Raw genomic sequence first — 26718 nt, 5'->3', positions numbered from 1 at the left:
ATCCCTAGGCGTTCGCTGTCACCGGCGCGGTGCTCCCGCCGATATTTGGCGTTCGGTGAGAGCTGAGGGGCCGGAGCTTCGCACAGCGTTCCGCGCTCACCGACCCGCAGGGGAGCCGGGCCGGGGTGTCCCGGGGTGTGTCCCGTGTCCCGGGGTGTGTCCCGGGCTGTGTCCCGTACCTATCCCGGGGTGTGTCCTGTGTCCCGTACCTATCCCGGGGTGTGTCCTGTGTCCCGTATCCATCCCGGGCTGTGTCCCGTACCTATCCCGGGGTGTGTCCCGGGGTGTGTTCCGTACCTATCCCGAGGTGTGTCCCGTGTCCCGTACCTATCCCGGGCTGTGTCCCGTATCCCGGGGTGTGTCCCGTGTCCCGTACCTATCCCGGGCTGTGTCCCGTACCTATCCCGGGGTGTGTCCCGTACGTGTCCCGGGGTGTGTCCCGTACCTATCCCGAGCTGTGTCCCGTACCTATCCCGAGGTGTGTCCCGTGTCCCGTACCTATCCCGGGCTGTGTCCCGTACCTATCCCGGGGTGTGTCCCGTACCTATCCCGAGGTGTGTCCCGTGTCCCGTACCTATCCCGGGGTGTGTCCCGTACCTATCCCGGGGTGTGTCCCGTACCTATCCCGGGGTGTGTCCCCTGTCCCGGGGTGTGTCCCGGGGTGTGTCCCGGGGTGTGTCCCGGGGTGTGTCCCGGGGTGTGTCCCGGGGTGTGTCCCGGGGTGTGTCCCGGGGTGTGTCCCGTATCCCGGGGCGGTGGTGCCGGTGCAGCGGCCCCGCCCCGCCGTGACCTCAGCGCGCGCGCCTCTCGTGACGCAGGTGCGGCCCCCGCCCCTCCCTCCCTTCCCTTCCCTGCCTTCCCTCCCTCCCTCCCTTCCCTCCCTCCGCGGATGCGCTGGAGCCTCCGCGCCCCCGCAGGTCTGTCCGCGCCGGTGAGGGGCGGGGGGCGGCAGGGCCGGGCCGGGCCGGGCCCGTCTGCGGTGCAGGGCCCGTGCCCCGCACAGGCCCCCGGCGCGGCGGGGCCTCCTCTCGCCGTGCGGCTCAGGGGGTCGCGCCGCAGGCCGAGCCGGGCCCCGGGCGAGGGGTGAGCGGGGCGGCCCGGCCGGGCTCCGGTGATGCCTCAGCCCCGTGGCGCTCGGGAGCGCCTCGACAGCCGCGCAGGCTCCGGCCCCGGTGGGCAGGGTGACCGGGACACCGCGTCCTGGCGTTACGGGGAGGGGCCGCAGAGCAAACCCGACCCTCCCCGGGCTCTTGGCAGCCTGCAGTCTGTGGTGCTGTCATCCCTCTGGTACCCGCTGAAGGCGTTTTTTTCAGGCTACGGTAATAAATCCGTTAAGTTTCGTTGCACCGAGACGCCTCCGTTGCCCAGGACTTGAGCTGTGCGCCTTGCTGGAAAACCTCCTGCAGGTCAACTTTCTGTGTGGAGGGTTAGGATTCTCTATACAGCATGGCATATCTGTGCTGGGGAAAAGAAACATTAAGTTCATGGAGGTATCCCTGAAGTAGCCTTATTAAATAAGGATATTCCCTGTTATCTCTGATTTGAATTACCTATGATAATCTTTTGGAGAAACTTTATCGTGTTCATTCATTTTATTTCACTGTCAACCTTGTTTTATTTGAATTACTCAGCCTTAAAAAAGAACTTTAAGAGTAAGCTGTGTGGAAAATATTGCGGGAAATTACCATGAGAGTGGATGAAAACCTATTCTTTATGAAATATGGACCAGACTTTTGTACCACCATTTCTTCAGAGCATAAAGAACGTTTGTTAACATTGGTAGCAGGGCTTCACATGTGTTAAGAAACTCGATAAGGGCACTGGCAATACCAGGAGGATATTGATTCATATGTGCAGTGTATTTATACTGAAAGTGATCTTGAAAAGAGCTGGATAAAAACTTAGTTATCAGAAGTGTGTGCTGTCTGTTTTCCACATACCTCTATGACCTTCTAGAAACCTGGGCAGAATAATTCCCAGGACTGTCTGTGACATTACGGCACTTCTAGAGGTGGAAGTGCCAAGGTGAAAGCTAGGTCATTATTTGAGACAGAACAGCTGCAGGAATTTTCAGCTGCTTGGGGCTTTTATTTACTTCCACTATTTTGAGGGTGCTGTGATGCATTAAATATCAGGTTGCTCTTGTGGTTCACTGCTTCTTTCTTGTTTTTGACCTCTGGTAGAGATTTAATTAATACCATTCTTTAGGTTGCTCTTAGCTCAGCTTGATCCCTTTCCAATCACTGTTTTCATTTCAGGGGTGGTTTGGGAAGCATAGTGAAGTGGAACAGTTCTAACTCTTCCTGACTCCTGTGTGCTGTCCTGGGTGCCGATTTCTGACTGACAGGCTCAAGGCTGAGTGGGCTGGGATGCTCTATGGTCACGCTGGTGGCCTCTGGTTTGTTTAACTGCTGACAGCTGACATCTGTGCTGAAGAGTGATGTGTGTAGAAGGAGAAACTCAGAAGTCGTCAGGGGTTTTGAGTCAGATTAATCTGTAACTGGAGTCTGGCTGGAATGACATAGCTCCTGTATGCTTTTATAGATTGCATATTCAGTAGTTACTGTTTGAAGCATGGCTCTGACCCCATTTTGAAATTTAAATGGAACTGGAGGGAAGTGACTAGTACCACTTACAAACTCTTTATTTTTGTTATATATTATGTAATTTGCACCCATTTTTGAATCTCCCTGACAAATTTTTGTTATTCTGTTATGTGTTGTTTACTAACTTCTAGAAGAAAGAACTACGCATTTTCAGGCAGACATATTATGAAGAAAAAATGTAAAATTACCCATGCTTAAGAAGCTTGCTGCTGCAGTATGATAAACTGAGAAAAACATTCCTCTCTTTCCCTTCTCTCTCAAGTCTTTACAAAATACTTTAAGTGAGAGTAGGTAATCCCTTAGGAATGAGTGTATGTCTGTAAAGGTTTTGTGGCAGAGGGTGAGATTTGCATGCAGTAAGGCAGATGCAATAATAATTTCTATGAGAATGGGCACAGACATAAAGTTGTAAGTGCCATGGTGACCTCTCTGTTCTTACTGTTATAACATGTTGAAGTCTCACCTAGTTTTTCAAAATGACATCATGCACACTTGCAGTTAAATCTTAAGGGAATTATGTGTGCAGACAGTATATGAGCTCTGTCAGTGCTCTTGCAGAGCTTAATCTGCTTCTAAAAGGTGATGATGGTGTTTGTGTTCCTCCAGTTGCCTGGGAGCTCTGGTCAGAGATGGGTGTTGACACAGGTGTTGTAGTAAGCTTTGAATCCGTGAAATGGGAAGTGACAAGGGAATAGAGGATGGTAGGAAATAACACTGATGAGTGGGGGTTCAGCATACCAGTAGCCCAGCTGTTGCCAGTTTGCTGCACATGCCAGGTGGAGAGAGGAGTGTGTGGTTTTGAGGAGCTCACAGGTTTAAATGAGGACTGGGTGCTAGTTTCAGTGCTGCTGCCTTGGAAGAACACTTTCCTTGTGTCTGGGCACATGGAGAGCATGGACAAGTGCTTTTTAGCACATCCTCTAGGTGGATGATGACTGATGCTCTTAGGAGTTCCAGCTCAGGTCTGCTGGTGCATGAAAGTGAAAAAGCTGCAGAAGTCTTGAAAGAGTAAACAAGGAAATCTTGAATGATCAAAGACAGTTCACTGCTGGGATGATACAGCTAAAGGTAGTGACTAAAAAAAGGATCTAGTCATCAGCTTTTAAAATAGATGTTGAGCTAAAAATGCGATGCCAGAGCTGAACAGGCCATAATACTGTTTTATTTAGCAGGAGCCCTTTTTCTTTATTTTTTTTAAAGGATCAATATTAACTTTTAAATTTGATGATGAAAAATATAACTGTTCCTGTCCCTTAGAAAATTAGGCATTTTATAGCCATGTATTTTGTTTATTGAAAGGAGGCTGTAAGAGGAGAAATGGTGAAAAAATAGTTTAATGGGATTTATATACAGAAAATGTTTATGAAACTTTTTACAGCATCTATTTTTTGAATTAGAGGTAAAGAAATCTTAATGTGTAATAGGCAACATTAAGATTTTTTTCTATGACTCAAAATAACTGTTGTTTTTTTAAGAAAAACTTAAAAGATCATTTGGCAGCTTGGTACTTTTGGTTTTAGCAATTGTTCAGTCACACCAATTAACAAAAGACCTTGGGTTTTGCCTTGGACTAAATAAATTATTTCTCCAGATGGCCAGCTAAACAAATGAGAGGCACTTTGGAGTTAAATGTGAGTTTTACTTCTCCTAAATTAATACCTTATCCTTCATGTTATTGTAGCTTTCTAAATACTTTTAAAATGGAAAAAAAGTGAATAATTTCTTTTCACATTATTGCTCTTTGCAGTTTTAGCAACTTCAGTGTTAAGATTATATTATTTCAGGACTAATTTTAAGATGCCTTTGTTTTTTATTTTATTTTGAAGGTGAGCTCTGATTCCCTTCACTAGCACTGGGGCTGGTGCTGTTCAGCATTCGGAAGATTCAACCATTATTATGGGAAATTGAATTGGAAAGTTAAGTTTCTCAATTCAAAATTGCATGGAATCTGCTATCCTTGTTACAAGGCTCCCAAGAGATCACTGGAAGCACAAGATAAATGTTGCCAGTTAGGAAAACAAATTAAAGTGAGCCTTTTCTCAGTGTTTCACTGTTTGGTTGAAGGCTAATGTCAATATGAACACTTAACTAACACTTCTAATTATTTCGTAAGCTCCATTACTCGTGGCAGAAATTTGGGCGTTTTTGTTTTCCACAGCACCTATGTCTGGCACTGTTTGCTGACCCCACCTCAGTCTGACTGGGTAAAAGGCCACAGCTTTCCAAACAGAGAGGGTTGCCAGGAGCTCCAAAGTGGTCAATGACCAGCAGCCCCATTTGTTGCAGGGAACTGGGCCCGGGGGCAGGCGGTACGGATGGTGATTGCTTCAGGGATCAGGGTTTGGAGACAGGAGCTGGCTGATGTGGGGATGGGCAGCAGCAGCCACTCCACTGCTGTGGCTGTAGCTCTGGAGGGAGCTTCATGCCTAGGCCTGAGCTTTGTACTAGAGCACTTGTAACCAGAAACCTCAATTTTTGCTGTGAGGCTGAAATGTGTCTGCAATTCATTGACTCTTTTTTTCTGATTAAGTTTGGTTTTATTTTATTAATAGACTTGGATCGTCTGGCTAATAAACAAACATGAGTCATCTGAAGTTGTTTGCAGCTGTGCTGAAGAGGCATGGCTTTAAACTTCTGGAAAAACAGGATATAGCCAGAAGGGCATTTTTTCATGGCCAACGGTATTTTTCATCAGGAACCTCAGAGCCATTCCTGAGTGGGAGTAATTCCAATTATGTGGAGGAAATGTACTATGCATGGCTTGAAAACCCTAAAAGCGTACATAAGGTAAGTCTAAAACTTGACTGTAATGCTGGGTTAGGAGTGAAATAGGGTTGGTTTTTTTTTTTTTTGTTTTTTTTTTTTCTCGCTTTTTTAATAAAAAGTTCAGGAAAAGGTCTTGTGTGAAATGAAAAACATGAAATTAATTTCCCACCTATTGATTGGTGTAAGATCTGATATTGGAGCTATAAAGGTACAGAGGAGGCACAGGCATGGTGAGCAGAGTGGAAAGAATGAGAAATCCAGACCAGAAATAGAAAGCTGCTCTGAAACTTTATTCTTCCATGGAAATGCTAGTCAAGCTGTCAGTTGAGTAATTAATTACATCCAGAGGATGACCCAAAAATAAAATAATTTTTTGGTTTATAGTAAGTCTGTATCAGAGAATATGTTATATTTAAATAATCTGTGCTGATGTTGGTACTTCTGAACTGTGTGAAGAAGGTGAATGTTCAGTTGCCTGTGGATAAAACTGTGGAAATTGTAACCTTAAAACCAAATCTGAAATTGTCAGAATGTTCTTCTGAATTATCTTGAAAAATATTTTGTTTCGTGTCTCTCCTTCTCTCTCCAGGCTATAGACATTTGTTTGCTTTTCTAAAAACTCTATTACCCAAATCCTTTCTTTCTTGTGGACAAAATACATAGGCTTATTTTTTAACAAGCTTTCTGCTGACAAAGAGGGCTCTGTTATGGTGATGCATGTATAGTAACTTAAGAAGTCAGTGAGAAATCTGATCAATTCTAAGTCAGGCAAGTCATTTTCCAGGAAGTAATGTGAATTGTGCCCAAAATGTTTACCAAATTGGTTGTCTGTTCCCTTGTTCTCGAGGCACGTATATCAAAATGTCACTTAGAAGTTGTTGTTGTAAGTCTGATAATCTGTCTGGAGCGTGAGGAAGTGATACATCCCAAAGGCAGGAACGAGAAAGGAAACCCAAAAGGGTGGTTTTGTAGCTGTTTTATTTCTTTGAATCTTGTGTATGAACTTGGCCTCGTTGAAAGGTGACATATGCAGTGCCTGCCCTGAAGACTGATTTATTCACATAGCAGGTTGATTCCAGGTCTTTTATGTTACACCTGAACTTGGGATGGAGAAACCTTCTCCAGGAGTGGCTCTTTCTCATGTGACTTTGAGCCCTTGTCCTGTAGCTGCCAGCTGAGCCCCACCAGCCCCACCTGGGGCAGGGTAGCACGCTGTGTGGGCGCCCCGAATTTCTGCAAAGCCCAAAGCGCTGCGTCAAGGCTGTAGATCGATATCAACCCTTTTATACCGGGGATGCTCATGGGATGAACTCATGCATGAGGAGCGTGCGGTGACGTCAAGGTGACATCTTGTTTTTTATTGTGTTGACATTGTATTGGCTTCTGGCGAACTTGTTTCCTTTGAGATGAATGAAGTTCCTGGTCCAGCCCCTTGGCGGTGCAGTGCATTTTGCTGCTGGGGAGTCCTGCCGGCATTTCTGTGGGTGGGAAGTTGGGCTCGGTGCGGGCAGGGGAGGGCAGAGCCCGCCGCGGCCGGGAGCTGGCCAGGGTGCTGAGCCAAGGCGGAGAGAGGTGCGCCCCTGCGCCTTCCGGATTGCTGCTCAGGCTGGGCAGAAATGCTAAAAATCCTGCCGAAAGGCCTCCAACTCATCTGGCAGTTCGGGCGCAGTCTGGTCATGGATCGTGTTGAGGTCATGCAGGTTGTGGGTTGAACAGCAAGCAATAAATCAGCACAAGTGGGTTGACAAGAGCGATGTAGGTTGTGGCCTAGGGAGTGGATCCCAGGTGATCCAAGATACATTTTTGTTGTGGTTTAACCCCATCTGGCAACCACGCAGCCACTTGTGCTTTCTCACACACGTGTGAACGGGAGGAAGAATCATCAGGTTAGAAGTGAAAAAAAAACTTGTGGATGGAGATAAAGGCAGTTTAACAGAGAATGCAAAAGCTGCATGCACTAGCAAAGCAAAACAAAACAAGGAATTAATTCACCAGTTCCTGTGGGCAGGCACGTGCTCAGCCATCCCCAGGACACCTGTAATGGTGACTTGGGAAGACAAACACCATCACTCTGAATGTCCCCCCTTCCTTCTTCTTTCCCCATGCTGAGCAGGATGTGGTTTGGAATATCCCTTTGGTCAGTTGGGGCCAGCTGTCCTGTCTGTACCCTCCCAACTCCTTGTGCAGCCCCAGCCTCCTCACTGGTGGGGTGAGGAGCAGAAAGGCCTTGACACTGTGTAAGCTCTGCTCAGCAATAACAAAAACATCTCTATATTGCCAACTGTCTATTGAAATCCAAACCTGTTAGTGTGCAATTAACAACCCCAGCCCAAACCAACACAATTATAAAACTGATTTTTTTTCTAGGTTAACTGTGTTTAATAAACTTGCGACAGTAACAACTGAAGTAAATTCACTGTGTCCCTGATTTATGAGGCTTCAAAGAATATGATGGATGGAAATAATGGATTACAGCTATTCTTGCCTAAATTATTAGTTTTTTTCACAGCCTGTGAAAAAGGGGGAGGGGGAGAAGAATGCCAATTAATTTTACTTTGTTTCATCAACAAAATGAATTTTTGCTTTCTTGAGAACCATCTCATTTCATTGGCTGAAAGATGCAAATATCTTCCCAAAATTTTTCTTGACAGAAATTGCTCAGTTTGAGGTTTCATAAAACAAGTTAAAATGTTAAGGGTGAAATCACCCCTTTTTCTTAAAAGTACAGAAAAATTTGTGAAGTGATTTTGATTGTAAAGTTGTGCCTTTGTCATTCGGGTACAGAAAGGAGAGAAAATGTTGGAAAATAACATCTAGAGATACCACGTGGTGTTGATTATGGTTTTGTTAATGATTTGGGTCTCTGCAGGCCACTAGTTTTCATTTTTTTATTCAGTATGTCCAGCATGGTCTAGAGAACCAGCTTGTGTATTTAGACATTGCATTCTCTTTTCTCTTTTTCCTTTTTATACCCTATTTCTCTTTGTGTTTCTTCTTAGATAGCCCTTTTTCAGAGGGGATGTGCCTCCCCATTGATTAGTTGGAAAAACTTGATTTTTCCTGGGCTCTAAAAGTCATGCTCTATTCAACTTGTACCTAAAAACTCCAACTAATCAGGGCTCCTGAGTTGATTTCCCTCTCAGAATATTTGACTGGACATGCTTATTTACAGCTGTTTGAAATATGGCTGTCACATTCCAAAGAGCATATGTAGTGTTTCTAAGAATTATTCCTTTCTATGTATATCATGGTTGCATATCAAGGAATATGCATGTTTGTGCATATATATATATATATATGAGCTTTTATTCTTTGTACAAATCCATTTCAGATGATTTCCTGCTTTTCCTTGCCTTTTGAATTTCCTATTGTCAGAGTAGCCAAAACAACAATCAGAATAAAATGACGTGGGCTCTGAAAAAGGCGTCATTATTTCTCCTTGAAGCTTGGTGTCAGGGCCATAGATCATAAGAGAGAAGCTTGACAAGGCTCAGTTATTACAATCACAAGATTAATTACAAAACTGCATGGTTGGCTATAGAGTACATAATGCCTGCCATGTTATCCTGTGTGCAGCTGCTCTGCCGTGAGTGTGTAATCACCTCCTTGTTTACAGACTAGGAAAAAAGGTGGAGGTTTGTTTTGCTTTGACTTAATTTTATTAATTTTCTTTTAAATACAATGTAGTGGTGCTCAGTGTATGTCTTCTAAGGTATTTCTGTCCTCATTGCAGTTGATGAATATTGTGATGGCACTAGGAAAAAACCCCAAACCATCAAGATAAAGCATATGTTGCTCATAATTCGAATTGCAACACTGTTTATTATATGACAGTAAAGTGTTGCCACTGAATCACTTGAATTGTGTTGTATTACTTGAGATATAATGGTTAACTACAATATAGATTTGCTGGCAGAAGGGAAGAAAATGTATCATTTATTACTATATTAATTTTTTTTTGATGAATGTATTTTTGTATTATAAATCTCCTCTGCCATTTTCTTGAAGAACTTTACGAATATAGTTGAGAAACTGTAGATTTTCTGTGAGAGGAAGCTGATCTTCTATCTGTTTGGTCACGTGGCAAATGCTGTTGCCAAAGACTGACATTGATACACAGAACTTGAAGACTATAATCTGGTATCAATCTTGAAAGACACTATAGAAATTTGTAAAGGCTTTGATGGATGTGTATCTAGTAAAAACTAATTTTCTGTAGCCAAATGATGTATTTTCCCTCCCCTCGGATTAAATGTCAAGCCTGTCCAACAAATCAATAAGTTCAAAAATGTAATAGAATGGACCCAGACTATTTTTTCCTATCTCAGCTGGCTGCATCTTCAGATGGAAACATTTTCTTGATATTTGTGAGTTTGTATGAGGAAGGAGCCCTATACTGATTCTACTTAAACAGATCACTTGCTGGGCAAGTCTGTTTGGAGTTTGTTAACAACCCTCTCACCAGGGCACTTGTCTAAAAACACATTCAGTTGTTTGTGGGACCATGCTGTGATAACTTTTACATTTAAATTAAAGGTTTTACAAAGGAATAGCTAAGTTATTATCATCATTGTATGTGTATCATGGCATTAGAAAAAGTAAGGAAGAAACCTTAACATAAGCAAAGCAAATTCTTTATTAATTTGAATGTTAGAGATGTCATGGATCCAAATGTGTGTTTGGAATTTCCTAATTTAATGTTTAATGAAAATTTATAACACTGTATTACCCAAATAATTTTTCCAGTCTAAGTAACTGTAGTTGTTTAAAAAGGCCTTATGACTGTTTCTCACTGTCAGGGGTCTCCAGACTCTCAGACTGGGTGCTGTGTAGGCATGGAATAACAATACTGTTCTTAACACAGACCAGGAAGGTGTATAGAGAGAATCCCAGCTTAAAATACAGTCACACTAATAGGCTCTCGTAGACCACTTATAACATGTAAATTCAGACTTCTAATCTCAGTGTGGCTGCCAAGATGTCAAGGTAAGAAGACTATAGGAAAGAGACATAAATAAGAGAAGGGAGGAGGGATGAATTCTTCATCAGTGTGCCTGGGACTGGCTGCCACACATGATCTGTCTGCCTTAATACGTCAGGGCAAATAAAAGTCAGGCTATGTTTAGATAAGCCTGTAAGAGCAGGGTGATAAATTAAGTTTACAGTATTTGTATTGATGAAGCTTTGTGTGAATAAAGAAGTAAGAGGGGTGCATTAAAGCAATGTTTCTTGGCCTCATGCTAATGATGAGATTCCCACCCACAGGTTCAGTGAATCCCCCCACTTCCACAACTTGGACTTGGAAGGTTAGGTGATGTTTAGCTCCTTTATGCTGCCCCTCTTGTGGTGTTTCTGAGCACCTTAGAGCTATTAAAAATTATATTAGAAATATAACCAGTATAAAGACTTTTTGTTAATGAAAACAGAAAGGACTTTGTAATTTTTTTTTTGTCATGCCATGCTCATATTACATTATTTTGATTATTTTTTGGGTTCTGTTATGCATTTATTAAGTAATATTTTAAAAATAATTGCTTTGGACTACTTTTTCTTTTTTCTGGCACTTGGTTCTTTGAAATGCAATGGAAATATGCAAGGCTTGCAGCCTTACAGGAATTTATCTCTTGCAGTTCTCCTATTCCAGTCACAAAGACATGCAAGTTTTTAAAATAGCTTCCTTTTTTGTTTTCTTAAGTTAGCTGGCTGAGGAAAGTTCCTTCTTTGCTGAGTAGAGGTGTCTCACATGTTTTGTCACATTCTGCTGCTCTCTGTTAGCATTCATGTGTCTCATACCATTCTAACCTGGCACAGTGATCACCTCATCACAATGAAAACAGTTCAGGAAAACAAGATTTGGGCATATGTGAGTGAAGTATCTTGTGTAAAATCACAGAAGGAAATAAAAGGATCATTTGTTAGTTGTGATTCAGTTTCTGAGATAAGTACTTTTTTAAATTATAACTTGCACCTGAAACCAGGCACATAATTTCTTTCATGGTAAGGTAACCTAAGATGGTGAGGAAGATATCTTGGAACAAAAGTCTCACTCAAAAAAGCTTTAATTGCTTTTAAAGTTTCTTCAATAAAAGCTGTTAAGGACTGACTCTGATTTAGCATAATCAGTGAGTGTCTTTAAGTGTCATAAATTCTAGAAGTGTCATTAAAGGAATAGATTCGTTTAGTTCATTAAGGTTCTGTGTTTTGTAGGCTTGATAGCTCTTTACCAGCAGCATTTTACTGTACCCCTTCTTGGCTGCCTGGATAAACAGCACAATTAAAAAGAGCTGTGTGAATGGATAATGTATGAAGATGCTTTACAGATCTGTGTGCTGGAGAGTTTTCTGCTGAGCAAGCTCGATGTAAGAAGTGAGAGGAAATATGTTCTGTGTAAATATAACACACAGTTGCTACTGAGACTTAACAGTGCTCTTTTTTTTTTTGCTCTCTGTTAGTGGTGTTTAACACTGTAATGCAATGAGGTTCCATTTGCAGCTTGAAAGAGCTGCTTTGGATTAGACTTTTGTTTGAAGTAATAAATATTTCTCTTTCTTCTCTGTACATGTGTCCAGTCCTGGGATGTGTTTTTCCGAAGCGCTAGCTCTGGCCAGGCAGCCCATCTGCCAGCTCAGCTGGAAGGAAAGGCATCGTTTCTGCAGAGCCACGGCCTGGCCCCGACACCAGGGAAGGCTGAAAAGCTTGTTGAAGACCACCTTGCTGTGCAGTCGTTGATAAGAGCATACCAAGTAAGTGTGTTTTGGGGTAGGTGTGAGAAGGCTTCTTCTTTGCAAACAACCTTCTTCCTTTTTATGTTCTCATTTGTATTCTGGTCTTACCTATTGACTTGCTTCTGATCCAAAGTGCCTTGAACTAGACAGCTTTTCTTTCCAGCACAGTGTCTAAACATGGAAGTGTTGGATTTCAGGCTGGGGTGATCTTCTGGTTTAGCAAACTCGTAATTCAGATTAGCCACGGATCTGATGTTGGTCATCTGAATTAGCCCAGAATATTGCAATAGTAGTTTGTGAAAGTCTGCCTTCACCTCTGGAAACGTTAGTACTGCAGTTCTAAATGTTATTGCCATTCTTTAAAGAAAGAATGGAATGTACTTGCCTTCTCATACATCTAAGGTGAATCTTGGAATTCCTGATTTGAGTGGGATTATAGGTAAAAAGAGAGAGGAGAAATGATAAATTAACCAGAGACTGCATTTTGGGAATCTGACAAGGCTGACAGTACTGAATTTGGGTTAACTTTGATGGATTCTTTTAAAGAGCTGTTCATCAAAATTGATTTTGTTTCACACTCTGATTTTTAAGCCTTTTATGAAATTAAGGAATTAAGCCTAATTTCATTATTTTTCCTCCAAAAGAAGAAGGAGTTTGGAAATAAGACAGTGGTTTTGTTAGATGTTTTCCAAACAAAAAACAAGTTTTAATATTTTTGTTTAGACTTGTATTTGTTATCTTAGTTTTAATAAAAGGCTTAAAAATTATATTAAAAAACCTCCCAAAATAACCAACCCATACAGATAGATCTGTGTTTAACAAAATATTCCACAAGTATTTTTAAAATTAGTAACTTTCCAAGAAGTTTCATACAGTTTGATTTGAGCAGATCTGTTCCTCCCTGCCCTAAATATTTTAAATCCTAGATTTAAAATTAATTCCTGTTTAAATTTAATTCCTAATTACTGTAGGAATAGAAGAGGAACTTCTTAAAAGGCCCCATTTTGTACACATTGCATTGTCACCATTGAGTTGGAAGGTTGTTGTAAAAGAGTAGAAATGTTTGTGAATATAAAGAATATGTGAAATTTGCTTAGAAATAGACATGTAGAAAATAACCAGTTTTGCAGTAAAATTTTGGTGAAGTATTAGAGAAAATTGGAGAATGTTAGGCTTCCTTGACACAATTTACTTGAAAATAGTTCAAGGATTAACATTTTACTCCCTATATTTTTCAAGTGATAGAACAGAAATGTCTTTAGAAATGGCAGGCACCCATGTGGCTGCAACAAACAGTCACAGAGGATTGCCTAAGGCAACTGTCTGCTTTTTGAAAGGTATGTAGTATCCTCTAAATTTGGTGTTGAAGGGGTATGATAATTTGTGACCTTCCTTTCCCTGATAATGAAATGAAATGGAGAAGGATACAGAATTTTAATTTCTCAAACCTGTCAGTGTTTTATGGTTTTTGTGGTAAACTGCTTTGTAGTCTGTTGAGCTGGACTTTGAGAAGGCAGTTAATCTATTGCGTGTTCCAACAGAGAGCACTGGGCACACTGAGAGAAGGATTTTCTGTGGGATGTGTGTGCTTAACAAAAGTGAGGCCAGAGAACTCAAGGTCTAGTTTCTGGTAGTCTGTACTTGCATTTAGTCATATGGCAAGCAATGAAAATTTTCTACGTATGTATTTTTACATGGTTGATCTCTCATTTTTGCAGATGTTACTGTTTTCTGTATTCAGTGAAAGTAGTCGGACTTTGTAAAAAAATGCCTTGATATTGAGGAAAATCCTGTCTTTTAAAGACCAAACTGCTCCTGGAATAATATGGCATAGCATTTACTGCTCTGCCTTTCTGGGTTTTGACATTCCTGCTGACCTGCTTCCTCTTCCTAGTAATACTGAAGAGCAGATGTAGCTTAGGGACGTGAATTCTTTGCTGTTGATGATGTTTGAGACAGAATTGTTTGCTTTGTTCCAGTCAGATAAACTTAGTGATGCTCTAAACAATCAGATGGCACAGATGTTGCTGTGGGCATCATTTGGCCTGTCAGAGTTTCATTACTGGTGATTCATGAGATGCAAAGAATTACAGAAGTCAGGCTGAGTTTACAGGGCTGGTAGTTCCAAAGAAGATGCTGTATTTCTGCTTTCTTATGGCTGGAAACCATTTTGTTACAAACTCTCCAGCAAATATAGAATAATTGAACCGTGTTTTTACAGGTCCTCTCTTGATGAGCCACACTGTAATCATATTCTATTACTGTGTGATGCATTTCAGTGTTAATATTGCACTTTATAATTTTGGGGTTTTTTTCAGGGACAATTAGGGTAGTAGTAGTGTGAATGAAATTCTACCCAAGAGATGCAAATTTGTAGTTAAAAATAAAAATTATAAGAAGAAATTATTTATATATTAATCTACAAAAAGCTTGTAATGAGTTAATTTGGTATATGAGAGTCACACATAAGAGGCATATTAAAAATTGTTCTGTATTTGTGAATCTCTGGGATTAATTAGTTATTTCTTCTGTAGTGTTGTTATATAATAATTCACTAGTTTATAGCAAGTTGTGGCATGCATTAACGCCAGTCACAGTGATCATTGAAAGCTGGCTGAATTCCTCACTTAATTTGTGTTCTTCAGTGTCTTGAATTCTATCAGATCAAATTTCTGAAATTTCATGAATGAAAACAGATGCTGTCAGATCCTATCTGATGTGGAGCAGGAAGAGTGAGCAGATGCTCAGGAAGAGTGATCCCTTCACTGCCAATATAAACTACTGCAGCACCAATCTGTTTTAAGTCAGCAATTCTGTATTTTAATATACTATAGGTGCAGAAACGAGGATTCAGGCAAAAATACAAAATGACTGAATTGGGAAATGGTAAGGTCTATAGGGTCGTCACAGTTTCTTAATTTTACCCAGAGACTGAGAGCGTACTCTTTGGTTGCCTTCTTCACTAAAACTCCAGTGTAATCTCAGTTAAATTGTGTGACAGGCATGATAATGATTATGTTGTAATGTATAATTTTCAATAGAGGTATATATGTAATCAGTGATGTAATGCTTGTTTTTTGTTCTTTTGGAAAACTTGGGGAATATGTAACCCTGTCTTCACATCAGTGGTGTTTGCTTGTTCAACTTAATGGATTATATACAAATTATGGAGAGATATTATTGAATTTTCCCCTTTGTCTGACTTCTAGTGTGATTTCATTTTGTTCTTACTTTCCTCCTTTTTCAGATCCGTGGCCATCATGTGGCTCAGCTAGATCCCCTTGGAATTCTGGATGCCGATTTGGATTCGTTTATTCCGTCTGACCTTATTACCACAATTGACAAACTTGGTATGTAAGCTGTGTGCCTTCCTATTTGCAATGCTCATTTGTGTATTGCTGCACTGAGGTGATTTAATGACATGGCACAGACTCGTGGGAAGGCTTGGGTTGGAAGAGACCTTAAAGATCACCTAAAGAGTTCCAGCTCTCCTCTCCGGGCAGGGATGCCACATTTCAGGGAGGCTTCTACCTTGTCTGCTTGCTGATACCATGACACAGAGCCTTTGAGCTAAAAGTTTAGGACAATGGACTTTCTACTCTCAGATCACAAGTGAGGTGTCTGTGAATTCATCTTCTGATGAATAATTGTTATAAATGTTCAATAAACCCTGTAAATATTTTATTTGTGAACCACACCAGAAATGAATGCTAGTCAATACATTCTGATAATCTAAATTGCTCTTACAGCATTACAGTTCATGCTTGTTTGAACTGGGGTCGTTTGAAGGCTAGTCAATAGAGAAACCAACCAATAAGAAGGACTGGACAGAGGAACTTAGGGTAAATTTCATACCAAATTTGGAATCTAATGTCTGATGCTTATTCCTTATGTATATCTTAAAGAAGTCTCTTTGAAGTTATCATGAAGAAAATGTGGAAAGCATAGAATTCTTTACCTGTGGATATAATCCAATGGTGATCGTATCTTCTATTATAAACCTCACTTTACTGCTGAAAGAATGTGGTGCACTAGGATCTGCTTTTGCAAAGGTTGTTCTCACTGTTAAGAGGACTTGTGTCTGACAAATTGGCACTGATCAATTTGTTTACTTTTCTCTACTTGAATTAAAAAAAAAAGAACACCTGATTGATTTTCTCTGCTCTTCAATCTACCTGGTTTGTTTAAAATCTGGTTTTCTACTTGATGAAGACACTGAATCAATTTTTCTTTGATGTGTAGGGAAGCTTTTTCAATCAGACATAAGACATAGTACAGGAAGTGAATAAAACACTCTCTGCTTAGTTTTACTGTAAGCATATCTACTGCCTCTTTGCTGTTCTGTTTTCTGTTTCTGGTGTAGGGGAAGAAGCAGTTCTGATCGTATAAAGGAAGTGGATGCCTAAGACTAAAGAGAGAGGTGCCTACACAAATTGGGTTTTCTCTCTCAAGTTTGTCAGCTTTAATTAATAGAGTACCTACTAGAAAACACATGAGACGTTTACTGAGCAAATAGAATTAATTTGGAGCATGGGTGACTACTAGCATGTCAGTACACATTTCTTTAAACTCTGCAGATAATTTAGTCCAGGGTATTGTGACTGGTCAGAAGGCACCCACTGAAACCCTCATTCCCAGGGGAAAAATAAACCAAACCTCTGAATGAGATGAGGGGATGTGTTTGAGAGTATAACTGAGGAGATTTCAGTTTGTGAGGGGAAACAAAATTTCTAACTCGGTCTTGGCACAGCTAAAACAGAGGAAGATCTCAAAAGCCTATCCTTGAATGTTCTGAACAGGAAACTTATAAAAGGTCTTTGACAGGACAGAAAGTATTTTAATATATGATTTTTCTGTGCATTTTCTTTGTCCCATCTTCTGGTTTCTTTTTGAGCAACCTTGTGGTAGGAAAATTTCTGAGAGTTGCTTCTAAAAACACAGGTAGTTACAGATGTACCTACTGCCTGAGTCATGGTATAGAATTGCTTTTGTGATTTCAGTAAGGTTGTATCTCTTTAATCACGAGGTGATGCTTCAGTAAATATGTGGTGCTGTGGTACAAAGCACAGATGTTGTGTGTGTGCCCAAATCACTCCTGTATGTGTTCTGGTTTATGCATGAGAGGATATCAAGAGCCTTTGAAGTCTGAGACAAAGTCAGCAAAAGTGAAGAAATAAATGCATTGCTTTGTTTCAAACAACACTAAAGGCCCTGTCGTCCCTGAGTCACTCTCCCCTCCTGCTGGAAAAAAACCTGTTATGATATCAAAAAGGAGTAGTAGTGGTACCTATGCTTTCTTTTGGCCACTCCAGGTCTGAAATTTTCATGTATTATTAAAATTTTTATTAAAAGCAAAATTAATATTTTGAAATATATTATTTTTAAAGCAAAACCCATGTTATTTACTGACAGTGCTGTATAGTAGAAGTGGTAGCAACGCAGTCCTATGTCCTGTCTTCAACTCTTAACTGCTGTTATTATTTCATCCTTAATTTGCTGCTTTGCTTTTATCTTCAGAAAAGTCACTTAACATTTAAGCACCTTATTGATTTAAGAGTTATTTGCATGCTGTCATATCAGTGTTAGAGTGGATGTCTACAGCTTAGCTGGAATCAAGACAAAGAATTCAAAATTAAAAATGGAGAAGCTATTTTTAATTTTCAAACATTTTTACATGTGTAGGAACATATGTATTTTTAGTGTATATATAAGGTTCTGTAACTATGGGTAATGTGTATTATAAGTGTTGTACCTTTGCTTCTCACGATTACAGGAAACTGTTTTTCCTTCATTTAACAGGTCTAAGTTAAACTTGTATCATACAAGGCCTTTAACTTACATTGATGCTATTTTTCATTCTTATCTGTTGTGTATTTTGGCTTTTGAAACTGTATAATAGGTTAAATATTTTTAAAAATAATATTCTCAGCCAGAACAAGTTTAGATATGTCCAAATCAAGATAGGTCAATGTGGTTAAACAAGTTTTTAGATGGTGAGGGTGTGGAAATCAGTGTATTTTATAAGGGTTTACTGCCTTGGAACTAGAGCTGTACAGGTCATTACAGGGCTATTTCAAACTAATTTCCCTAAAAAGAGAAAGAATGGGAATAGAAATACCTTGAAAGTTCTCCAGAGTGCTTGTACAACATTTTATTGAAGCTGTTGTGCATCCTCTTTGTCTGTCTATTAATTTAAAATTCTTCCAACCAACTGGTTCTGTCAGTGAGAAGGGATTCTTTGTGTGTTTGTTGCTCATGATAGAGTTGGTTATTTTATTAAACAGTGAGCTGCAAGAAGTAGTGTGGAAAATTGATAACATGTATCTCAATATGGTAAAATATAAAAAAAGGCTTGGATGATTCTAATTTCAGTTGTTTCATCTGAGCATTTAAGAAAGAATCAAATAATGGCTATTTAATTTAAACACTCTTTAAAATCCAGACTAAAGTCCATTTTACTAATGGATACCTTCAAAATATTCACACTTTCAATTTCTAATCTGGTACCTTCTTTCTTAATGGTGCTTTATTAAAAGTAATTGCCGTGGCTTGAGAAACAATGCTGGTTTCCTTTTTGTCTCCTGTTCCACTTTGCAAATCAATAATGTATCTGTTGTAGGGTTTTATGGTTTGCATGAATCAGATTTGGACAAAGTCTTTCAGCTGCCAACAACCACCTTCATAGGAGGAAATGAGAACAGTCTTTCTTTGCGAGAGATCATCAGACGCCTGGAGGTCAGTGGGATGTGTTTTCATTTGCAATTGTTTTCATTCAGACCAAAGTGAATTTTTTCCACGTGTCAGTCACAAAACCCCCTTATCATCTGCCAGTTATTAACAGAGCATGTAAAGGACTCCAGCAACATTAAAAATAACCTTTGTACTATTTCTAAAGGTTGCAGCAACACTGGTGCAATCAGATGGATGTTGGAAATACGTAGATTAAGGATGAGTATAAAAGAGGTGAATATGGTAGAATATTAATGTCAGCCCTCGTTCTGGAAAGAACTGATACTGTTTAAAAGGAGCAGAGCTTTTAGAAATTGTCTTTTAAGTGTTGTACCAAGCACCTGTGCACACAGTGCTCAGGACATTGAAGGGTTTTTTTCACATTCCTAGCTCTAGTGAGACCTTTATTTGAGGAAAAATATGAAGGCTGGGTACCAAATTCATGAAAGCCCAGCTGTAGTTTATAGACTGTGATGGTCCTTGTTTTCCATCTCCCATTTTTTTTTCCTAGAGTTTAATTATCTGACAGGTGACATGATTTATGCAATAGGAAGTCATCAAAGATAAAATAATTCAAAGAAAAACTAATTTGAAGGAATTAATATCATTAGGGGCATACTCCAAATAGCAAAGCAGCAAGTAGGAATGGTAATAAATTTGTAGACTGCTGAGTGAGTCATTGTTGGATATTCCCAGTTGCCTGACTTTTATATTGGCTTAGCTGAGGCATGGTAAATGGTTAAACTACATTATCTTTGTTGTGCATTTGAGCTCTGTATTTGGTTGGGGGATGTTTTGTTTGTTTTTGCACTTCTAGCTTATCTGTGTAGCAATAATCCTTAAAATTGTAATGTGCAAATAAAAAGACAAAATCAATTACAAAATCTGAAAGCCTTAAGGAACTGATTTATATTAAGGAGAGATAACTCTCTGCTTTCCTCTTCTCTAGACCGTTGGATTTAATTTATTTTTTTTTAATAGAGGTTAACATTCAACTCCTTAAAGGCAGTAGAGAGCACACACTATGTTGAGAGTAGTTTTGTCTCAAAACTCACAGTAGGTCTCCTGTTGACTTGTGCTTTGGACATATTTTTTCTAATGAAATACTCTTTTTAAAGTAAGAAAAAGAAAATTAAAAAATGAACAAGTAGATAAAGTTTCTGCTATGTCTTTGCATTTCTCCCTGTCCTTTCTCTGCTCTCAGCTGCTTGGATTTTTTTTTTTACATTTCCAGGTTTCTGAAACTTGACGGTTATCAGATAATTTGCATTAGTCTTCATAGCTGTCTTCTCACTGTCTTTATTTCTTGGTTTAAGGTGACATTTAAAAAAGATGTGATAAAAGACACAAATTTTGATAAATTAATTGAAATCTTTGTTGGAGCATCTGAAGAAGAGTGTGCTGTGCCTGTAAGAACAGCACTGAGTTTGGTGAAATGTGCCAGTCAGTGTAAGGCAGGTTTGTTGGCCTATTTTGAGTGTAGCACCAGGTGAGAATCTTCCAGTTTAAAAATTTTGAAATGTTACTCTGTACAAAACTAGATGCAGTAAAACAATTTATTCATTTATGGAATTCCTTTGGGGGACATATTGTGGAAGAGGCAGACAAGGTAGCTTTCAGGAGAGTAACAAAGGATATAATTTAAAAAGCCATTAGTTTCTGTTTTCATTCAGTTTTCTACTGTTTCCCAGTAGCTCCTAAAGCAGCATCTCTGTTGGTGTTTTCACTTGCTAGCATACCTACTGCCAACACATTGGCCTGGAGTATATGTTCATCAACGATGTGGAGCAGTGCCAGTGGATCCGTCAGAAGTTTGAGACGCCGGGAGTTATGAAGTTCACGAACGAGGATAAAAGGACTTTGCTGGCAAGGCTGGTGCGCTCCATGAGGTACACTGGGCTGGGCTGGGCTGGGCTGGGCTGGGCTGGGACACTGCTCTGTGGCTGCTGCCTGGGAGCTGTGGGGTCTGGAAGCTGCTGACATGGAGGGGAGCAGTCTCACTGAAATCTGGAGTGCAGGTGAGTGTGGTTAACCTGCTGCCATAGCAAAGGGAAGTGTGTGCTGTGGGGAATCTGTCGGGGTCTGTGTTGTGACTTAGTAGTCTGTTATCTTAAAAGGCCTTTAGTGGCATGCCTGGTAATGTTTTCATTGCTTGAGGAGGCAAACTAGGAAAATGTTGTTTCAACACACTAGTAATATATATTTGTGGTAAAAAATTGTAGTCTGTTTCAGAAAATAAGCATCAGAGCAATGTTGGTGTGTGATTTCGTGTCTTTTTTCTGCCCTTTTCATTTTGAGATGGGCCAAGATGTGTTGTGCTGTTGCATGGCTGAGCAGCAGCAGTTTTAGTATGTACAATAAAAGAAAGGACACATTTGGAAATAGCTTATTGACTGCTCCCATTGTGACTATCTGTGTGTAAATACTGTGATCCCAGAGATCAAGTTATCCTCTTACCCCTGGAACAAGCTTCTCAAACACAAGATTTATTTCAGTCCCTACAGTCTGAAACAGTGTGTATGTCCTTCGTTAAACACGAGAGTCAGATTTGTAAAGGCACACTTTTTGATTAGGATTCAAAGACCTTAAAATCAAGTGATCATTGCAGGTGTCAAATGATATTTTTACCAGGTGTTTTGTTTGCCAGTGTTATAATGTCTCATTAAAAGTTTCATTTAAACAGAAACAGAAACTGCACTTAATGGTCAAGGGAATATTGCACTTGAATAAGTTTAACAGGCCCTCAGTGTGAACCATCTACATTTATCCTAAGACAAGAAGTTGTGCTTTTATTCCTGCCTAAGCTTTGGAAAGGTCTGGGGTTTCTAGTGGCATGAAGGAGCCTAATGTTCATCTTCTGTCAAATTAATTGTCTGCTGAAGGGGGGAAAAAAAGTTTTACAAAAATGTCTATCCAGCTATCTTTAGAGTGCTTTTTATTTTATTGTTTGAAAATTACCTAGGAAAAGAGTCTGGTTTTGTGGAAAACTGGTTGTTCCCTTGAGATCTGTGGCTTTGTAAAACAGGTTTTCATTGTTTTGCTCAAGACTGTTTTTACAAATGTTCCTTCCAAGAACTGCAGAGTTCAGGTACTTAAAACTGAATTTTAAAGTTGGATTTGTCATTCCTTGTGGTTTTCACTTATAGGTTATTGAACAGAGGGCAATTTTAAACTCCTCCTCATGTGAAATACTCATTGTATGTTTCTGAGATACTTGGTAATGCATTAGTAAACATGTTAGACTATGATGTGGAGCCTGATCTGGGCAGGGTCCCTTCTGAGAACAATCAAGTTCCACCAGGTCTTTTTCTCACTGGGTACTGACTGCCTGCAGTGACAGAGGCTGGGGCTCTGTGACTCCCAGTGGCACGTGGGGGACTGGCAAGGTGGGACAAAAATACTATAGCTCTGCACACTTAATGGCACTTTGCCTCAAGTAAAGAACTTGCTCCTTGTCCAGTACTGGCTTAACTTGCTGCTGCAAAGAGGCAGAAATCAGTGTGTGCTCTGCTTTGCTTTACCCTGTGGCATCTGCTGTTCACATGATGAACTGCTTTCCCTTTATGTAGAAACTGGCAGAGCCCCACAGACTTCCCTGAGGAATTCTGGCATAATAGCTCCATTGAGGGTCTGCCTTGTTGCTTAGGTGACTGGATTGTAAGGTATAGATGGGTGAGCTAGGAGAGACTTTTGGCAACAACTCATATCGCTGCCTTTGGGACTTCAGCCTGAAGAGGTAAATGTCAGGATTCTAAGTGAGGAATAAGCTGAATATTAATGGATTATGGCAGTGTTATGAGGTGAGGCCCTGCACAGATGATGTAACCAATACGGTTACTTTCATGGAGATGTATTTTCTTTGCCCTTCCTATCTCCGAGCTTTACAATATATAATCCTTTCAATGTTTGTTAAAGGGTACTTTTTAACCACTCACATTGCCTCTGGCCCAAATGCATTAAAGAATGAAAGAGCTTAATGCTGTCAGGCATTGACATTATTCTGCTGCTGAAGCTGAGGCAGGGATAGCGGTGTCCTGCTTCTTGGCCCATTCTTAAGTGTTACATCACACAGTCTGAGGAGCCTTGCTATTGAATGGGACCTGTGGAATAGTTGTGTTTTCTACTCTGGGCTTTTTTTACAAGTATTAGAAAATATAGGTTCTCTGTTACATTTTCTTCAATTCATAGGAGAGTCTTTGCTGTCACTCTGCCTTCCCAGTGGTCAGATTTGTGTACATGAGAACAGTTTAACTTGGGAAGTGAATTTTGTCTGAGGTGGGGACTCTTAATTATTTCAAAGCCCTAGTAAATAGTTTTCAAACGGGTGAGAAAGAAGACTGAATTCTCTCCTGTGTTTCCTTCCTCATGTGTGACTTAATTCCAGAAGTAGCTTGTATTCACAGATGTTTTAAAACAGTTTAATGTAACTTTATTTGCTATAAGATGGTAAACAACGAGTATTTGTTACATTCCCTTAGTACAAATAATTTCTCTTGGCTTTTTTTTGTTTCTTTTTGCCAAAGATTTGAAGACTTCCTTGCTCGCAAATGGTCTTCTGAAAAGAGGTTTGGTTTGGAAGGATGTGAAGTAATGATTCCTGCACTTAAGACCATCATTGATAAATCCAGTGAAATGGGAATTGAATATGTTATAATGGGAATGCCTCATAGGTAATGAAACAATGAAACACCCCATCAAATGGGCTTACTGTGTTGGGACAAGTTTTGAGTTCTAGAATTTTATTTAAAAAGTTGATATTAGAGAAGCTGAGGTAGGAAGAGTGAGTCATAATGAGTAATGAGAAAACAGAACTGTAGCAAATGCTTGTCAGTAAGAGGCTACAGGCTTCAAAAGGAATTGGTAAAGAAATTCTCCTCAGTGTCATTTGAAACTGCAAGCAAATGTGGTAGCAGCCATGGTATCTCTGCCATTGCATAGAGTCTCTAGAACTAGGAAAGCTTGATGAGGTAGTTTTGAATTTACTTTTGCAGTCTGCCTTAACTAATCTATAATGTGATCATTTAAAGATTGCTAGATAGCTACAAAATTCACTTGGATAACAAGGTGTTCTAAAATGTTTGAGGGAACACATTGGAGGAACTTTGTAATGGGAAGAAGGATTGAATCAAGAGTTTCAGGCTCAAAAGTTTGAAGAGAACATTTGCAAATTTCTAACAGGGTGATTTTCAGATTTTGTAAGTTTTATACTGTTGACTCTGTTAGTACTATTTTTGAGACATAACTGTGTTTGGAATTTTCTTAGAGGTCGGCTGAATGTATTGGCTAATGTAATCCGAAAAGAGCTGGAGCAGATTTTCTGTCAGTTTGATCCCAAACTTGAAGCAGCTGATGAGGTAAGATGCTTTTTTTGTCAGAGCTGTATAGAGAGGTCAACATTCAAGATACTTTTCGGTTGTTTTGGTCATGGTTACTATGAAAACAGCATTATCAACTACAACACCTTCTTTTCTAGTTTGAGGAACATGATTTGGTGAAATTTCTTAACAAATTTAAAAATTATGCTTCTGTCATGCAGAAGGTCTCTCAGGAGTGACTATAGATAAGCAAGTTCCATTTGATAGAGTTCATAACCTCTAAGCATCTCTTTTTGTTTTATATGAATGAAAATAGTATTAATATGCTGTAAGTATTTATCTAACGTTTGATGACAAGAGTAAGAAAATAAAATAGGAACAGTGTCCCAGTTTGAAATTATGGTGTCAAACCCATAGTGCACACTGATGTGCAGGTAACCAGGTGCATTTTTCAGGCTGAAGCACAAATTTTAGGCCTAGTGAATCAGATGGAGCATGTCTGAATGACATTCCTGAATTGTGATTATGCCTTTCTTGTTAGGGATCTGGGGATGTAAAATATCACTTGGGGATGTATCATGAGAGGATCAACCGAAAAACAAACAAGAAAATCACTCTGTCCCTGATGGCTAACCCTTCTCACTTGGAAGCAGTTGATCCTGTTGTGCAAGGCAAAACAAAAGCTGAACAATTTTATCGAGGAGATACAGCAGGGAAAAAGGTAAAGATTGTTTAATATAGTTAACTTTTAATGGTAGTTTTTCATGGTATTTCCAATAAAAATAGTTTGCCAGTAAGTTTCATATCACAGGATCTTCCTCTTTTCCTCCTTTGTGAAAGGGATATTTTACCTGTTGAACTAGGTAAGGTTTCTGACATGAGACCTCAAGGGTAACTTGAGGAAGTAGGCTTAAGGCTTCATTTCCTTTGCAAACTAGAGAAAAGGCAGCAGAATACTGAGACATTCATGGTTTATTATAAAATTACTGTTTTGTTTTATAAGCACTACAGAAATATGGAGCCAAGAAATTTTGCTGAGAAGCTCAAATTCTGGTTTTCTAATATATGTGTGGATATGTGTGTACAATTCTTCCTCTTAGGTTATGTCCATATTATTACATGGGGATGCTGCCTTTGCAGGACAAGGAGTGGTTTATGAGACATTTCATCTTAGTGACCTCCCATCCTACACCACAAATGGCACTATTCACGTAGTGGTCAACAACCAGGTAACAAGTACAGCCTTTTCCAATCAACTTCTCTGCTGAATATTTGCCCATCTGTCTCTTGTTATTGTTTGTTATTAACTGGGGTTCCTTGCCCCCTCTGGTTATTAGAATGATTGAGACATTTCTGAAAAAGATCTTAGTATCTAGCAACTCTTGAGCAGATAATATTTTGTCACCTACATGTATTCCATTCAATTTGTAATACTTAATTGGATTAGGCTTGCTTCAATTTTTAAAGGAGCAAAACGAAGCTAGCTAGCCAAAATTAAAAGTGTGAATGGCTATTACATGCAAACTTCAAAACAGAGTGGAGGGAGGTGCCCAAATTATTTTAATAGTAGTCTTGAATTTTTAGATTGGCTTCACCACAGACCCCCGTATGGCCCGTTCATCTCCGTATCCCACTGATGTTGCTCGTGTGGTCAATGCTCCCATTTTCCACGTGAATGCTGATGACCCTGAAGCAGTGATGTACGTGTGCAGCGTAGCTGCAGAGTGGCGAAACACGTTCAATAAGGATGTGGTCGTTGACTTGGTGAGTCTTGGTTTTCTTAACTTTTCATTCTGTGCATTATGAACTACTCTTTATTTTTTTGTGGCTTAGAAAGTCCAGTCAAGAAACCTATTTGATTTTCAAGGCCTTTAGTTTCCTTGCTTAAAAAAAAAAAAAAACAAGCAACTACCAGGCCCACAAGAAGCCATGAATGTTTTTAATACAATAAATCTCTTAAAATCTTTGTAAAAGTATGAAATGGAAATATTCCATTTTACTTTTTTCCTTATCAACAGAAGCAATCTTTCCATTTGTAGGTTTGTTACCGTAGGAGAGGGCACAATGAAATGGATGAGCCCATGTTCACCCAGCCTCTTATGTACAAGCAGATCCATAAGCAGGTGCCAGTGCTGAAGAAATACGCTGACAAACTGATTGCAGATGGGACTGTGACACTGCAGGAGTTTGAGGTACATACCAGCACAGTTAGAGGGAATCTAAGGAGCTGTAAGGAGAAGGATCCAACTGCACTGTATGCTGCCTGCTTGTAAACTTCTGTACTGTGATAAGCCTTTACCTATTGACAATTTGTGATTCAATTTGGCTTGGATTTTCATATGAAATACTGTTGTTGTAACAAAAGGACTGGAAGCGCTCTGAAGTAATTAACATATATTGCACATAAAAAGTTGCTTCAGTTCCGAGGGAGAAGGTGATTAAATGAGAGCACTGGAAAACAGAGGCATTTGTCAGCTGTTCTTCATCTCTAGAACCTTGATTCAGCAGCAAGATGGTGTTTGAACGCTCTTGTTGATAGCTTCATACTGATACCCTTGGCAGGCTTGTGTCCTGCAA

General features: G+C 39.9%; 1 protein-coding gene across 2 annotated transcripts in view; it reads left to right on the top strand.

Moving 5' to 3' along the window:
- Positions 1-5186: 5186 nt before the first annotated feature.
- OGDHL (oxoglutarate dehydrogenase L) overlaps positions 5187-26718 on the top strand; it is a 43232-nt gene continuing 21700 nt past the window's right edge. Inside the window, exons 1-11 of one of the 2 annotated variants that reach the window (XM_062496164.1) lie at positions 5187-5393; positions 11942-12115; positions 15345-15447; positions 18717-18832; positions 20561-20715; positions 23350-23496; positions 24090-24180; positions 24683-24862; positions 25242-25370; positions 25726-25905; positions 26181-26333. In XM_062496164.1, coding sequence (XP_062352148.1) covers positions 5187-5393; positions 11942-12115; positions 15345-15447; positions 18717-18832; positions 20561-20715; positions 23350-23496; positions 24090-24180; positions 24683-24862; positions 25242-25370; positions 25726-25905; positions 26181-26333 — 1635 coding nt within the window. Of the gene's footprint in view, positions 5394-11941; positions 12116-15344; positions 15448-18716; positions 18833-20560; positions 20716-23349; positions 23497-24089; positions 24181-24682; positions 24863-25241; positions 25371-25725; positions 25906-26180; positions 26334-26718 lie in introns of those variants that run through there. The other variant, XM_062496165.1, reaches the window with a different exon arrangement.

The sequence above is a fragment of the Cinclus cinclus genome, chromosome 7 (genome assembly GCF_963662255.1).
Source record: "Cinclus cinclus chromosome 7, bCinCin1.1, whole genome shotgun sequence".
Taxonomy (NCBI): Eukaryota; Metazoa; Chordata; class Aves; order Passeriformes; family Cinclidae; genus Cinclus; species Cinclus cinclus.
Note: the sequence above shows the minus strand (reverse complement) of the source record. Positions and strands in the feature narration are given on the sequence as shown.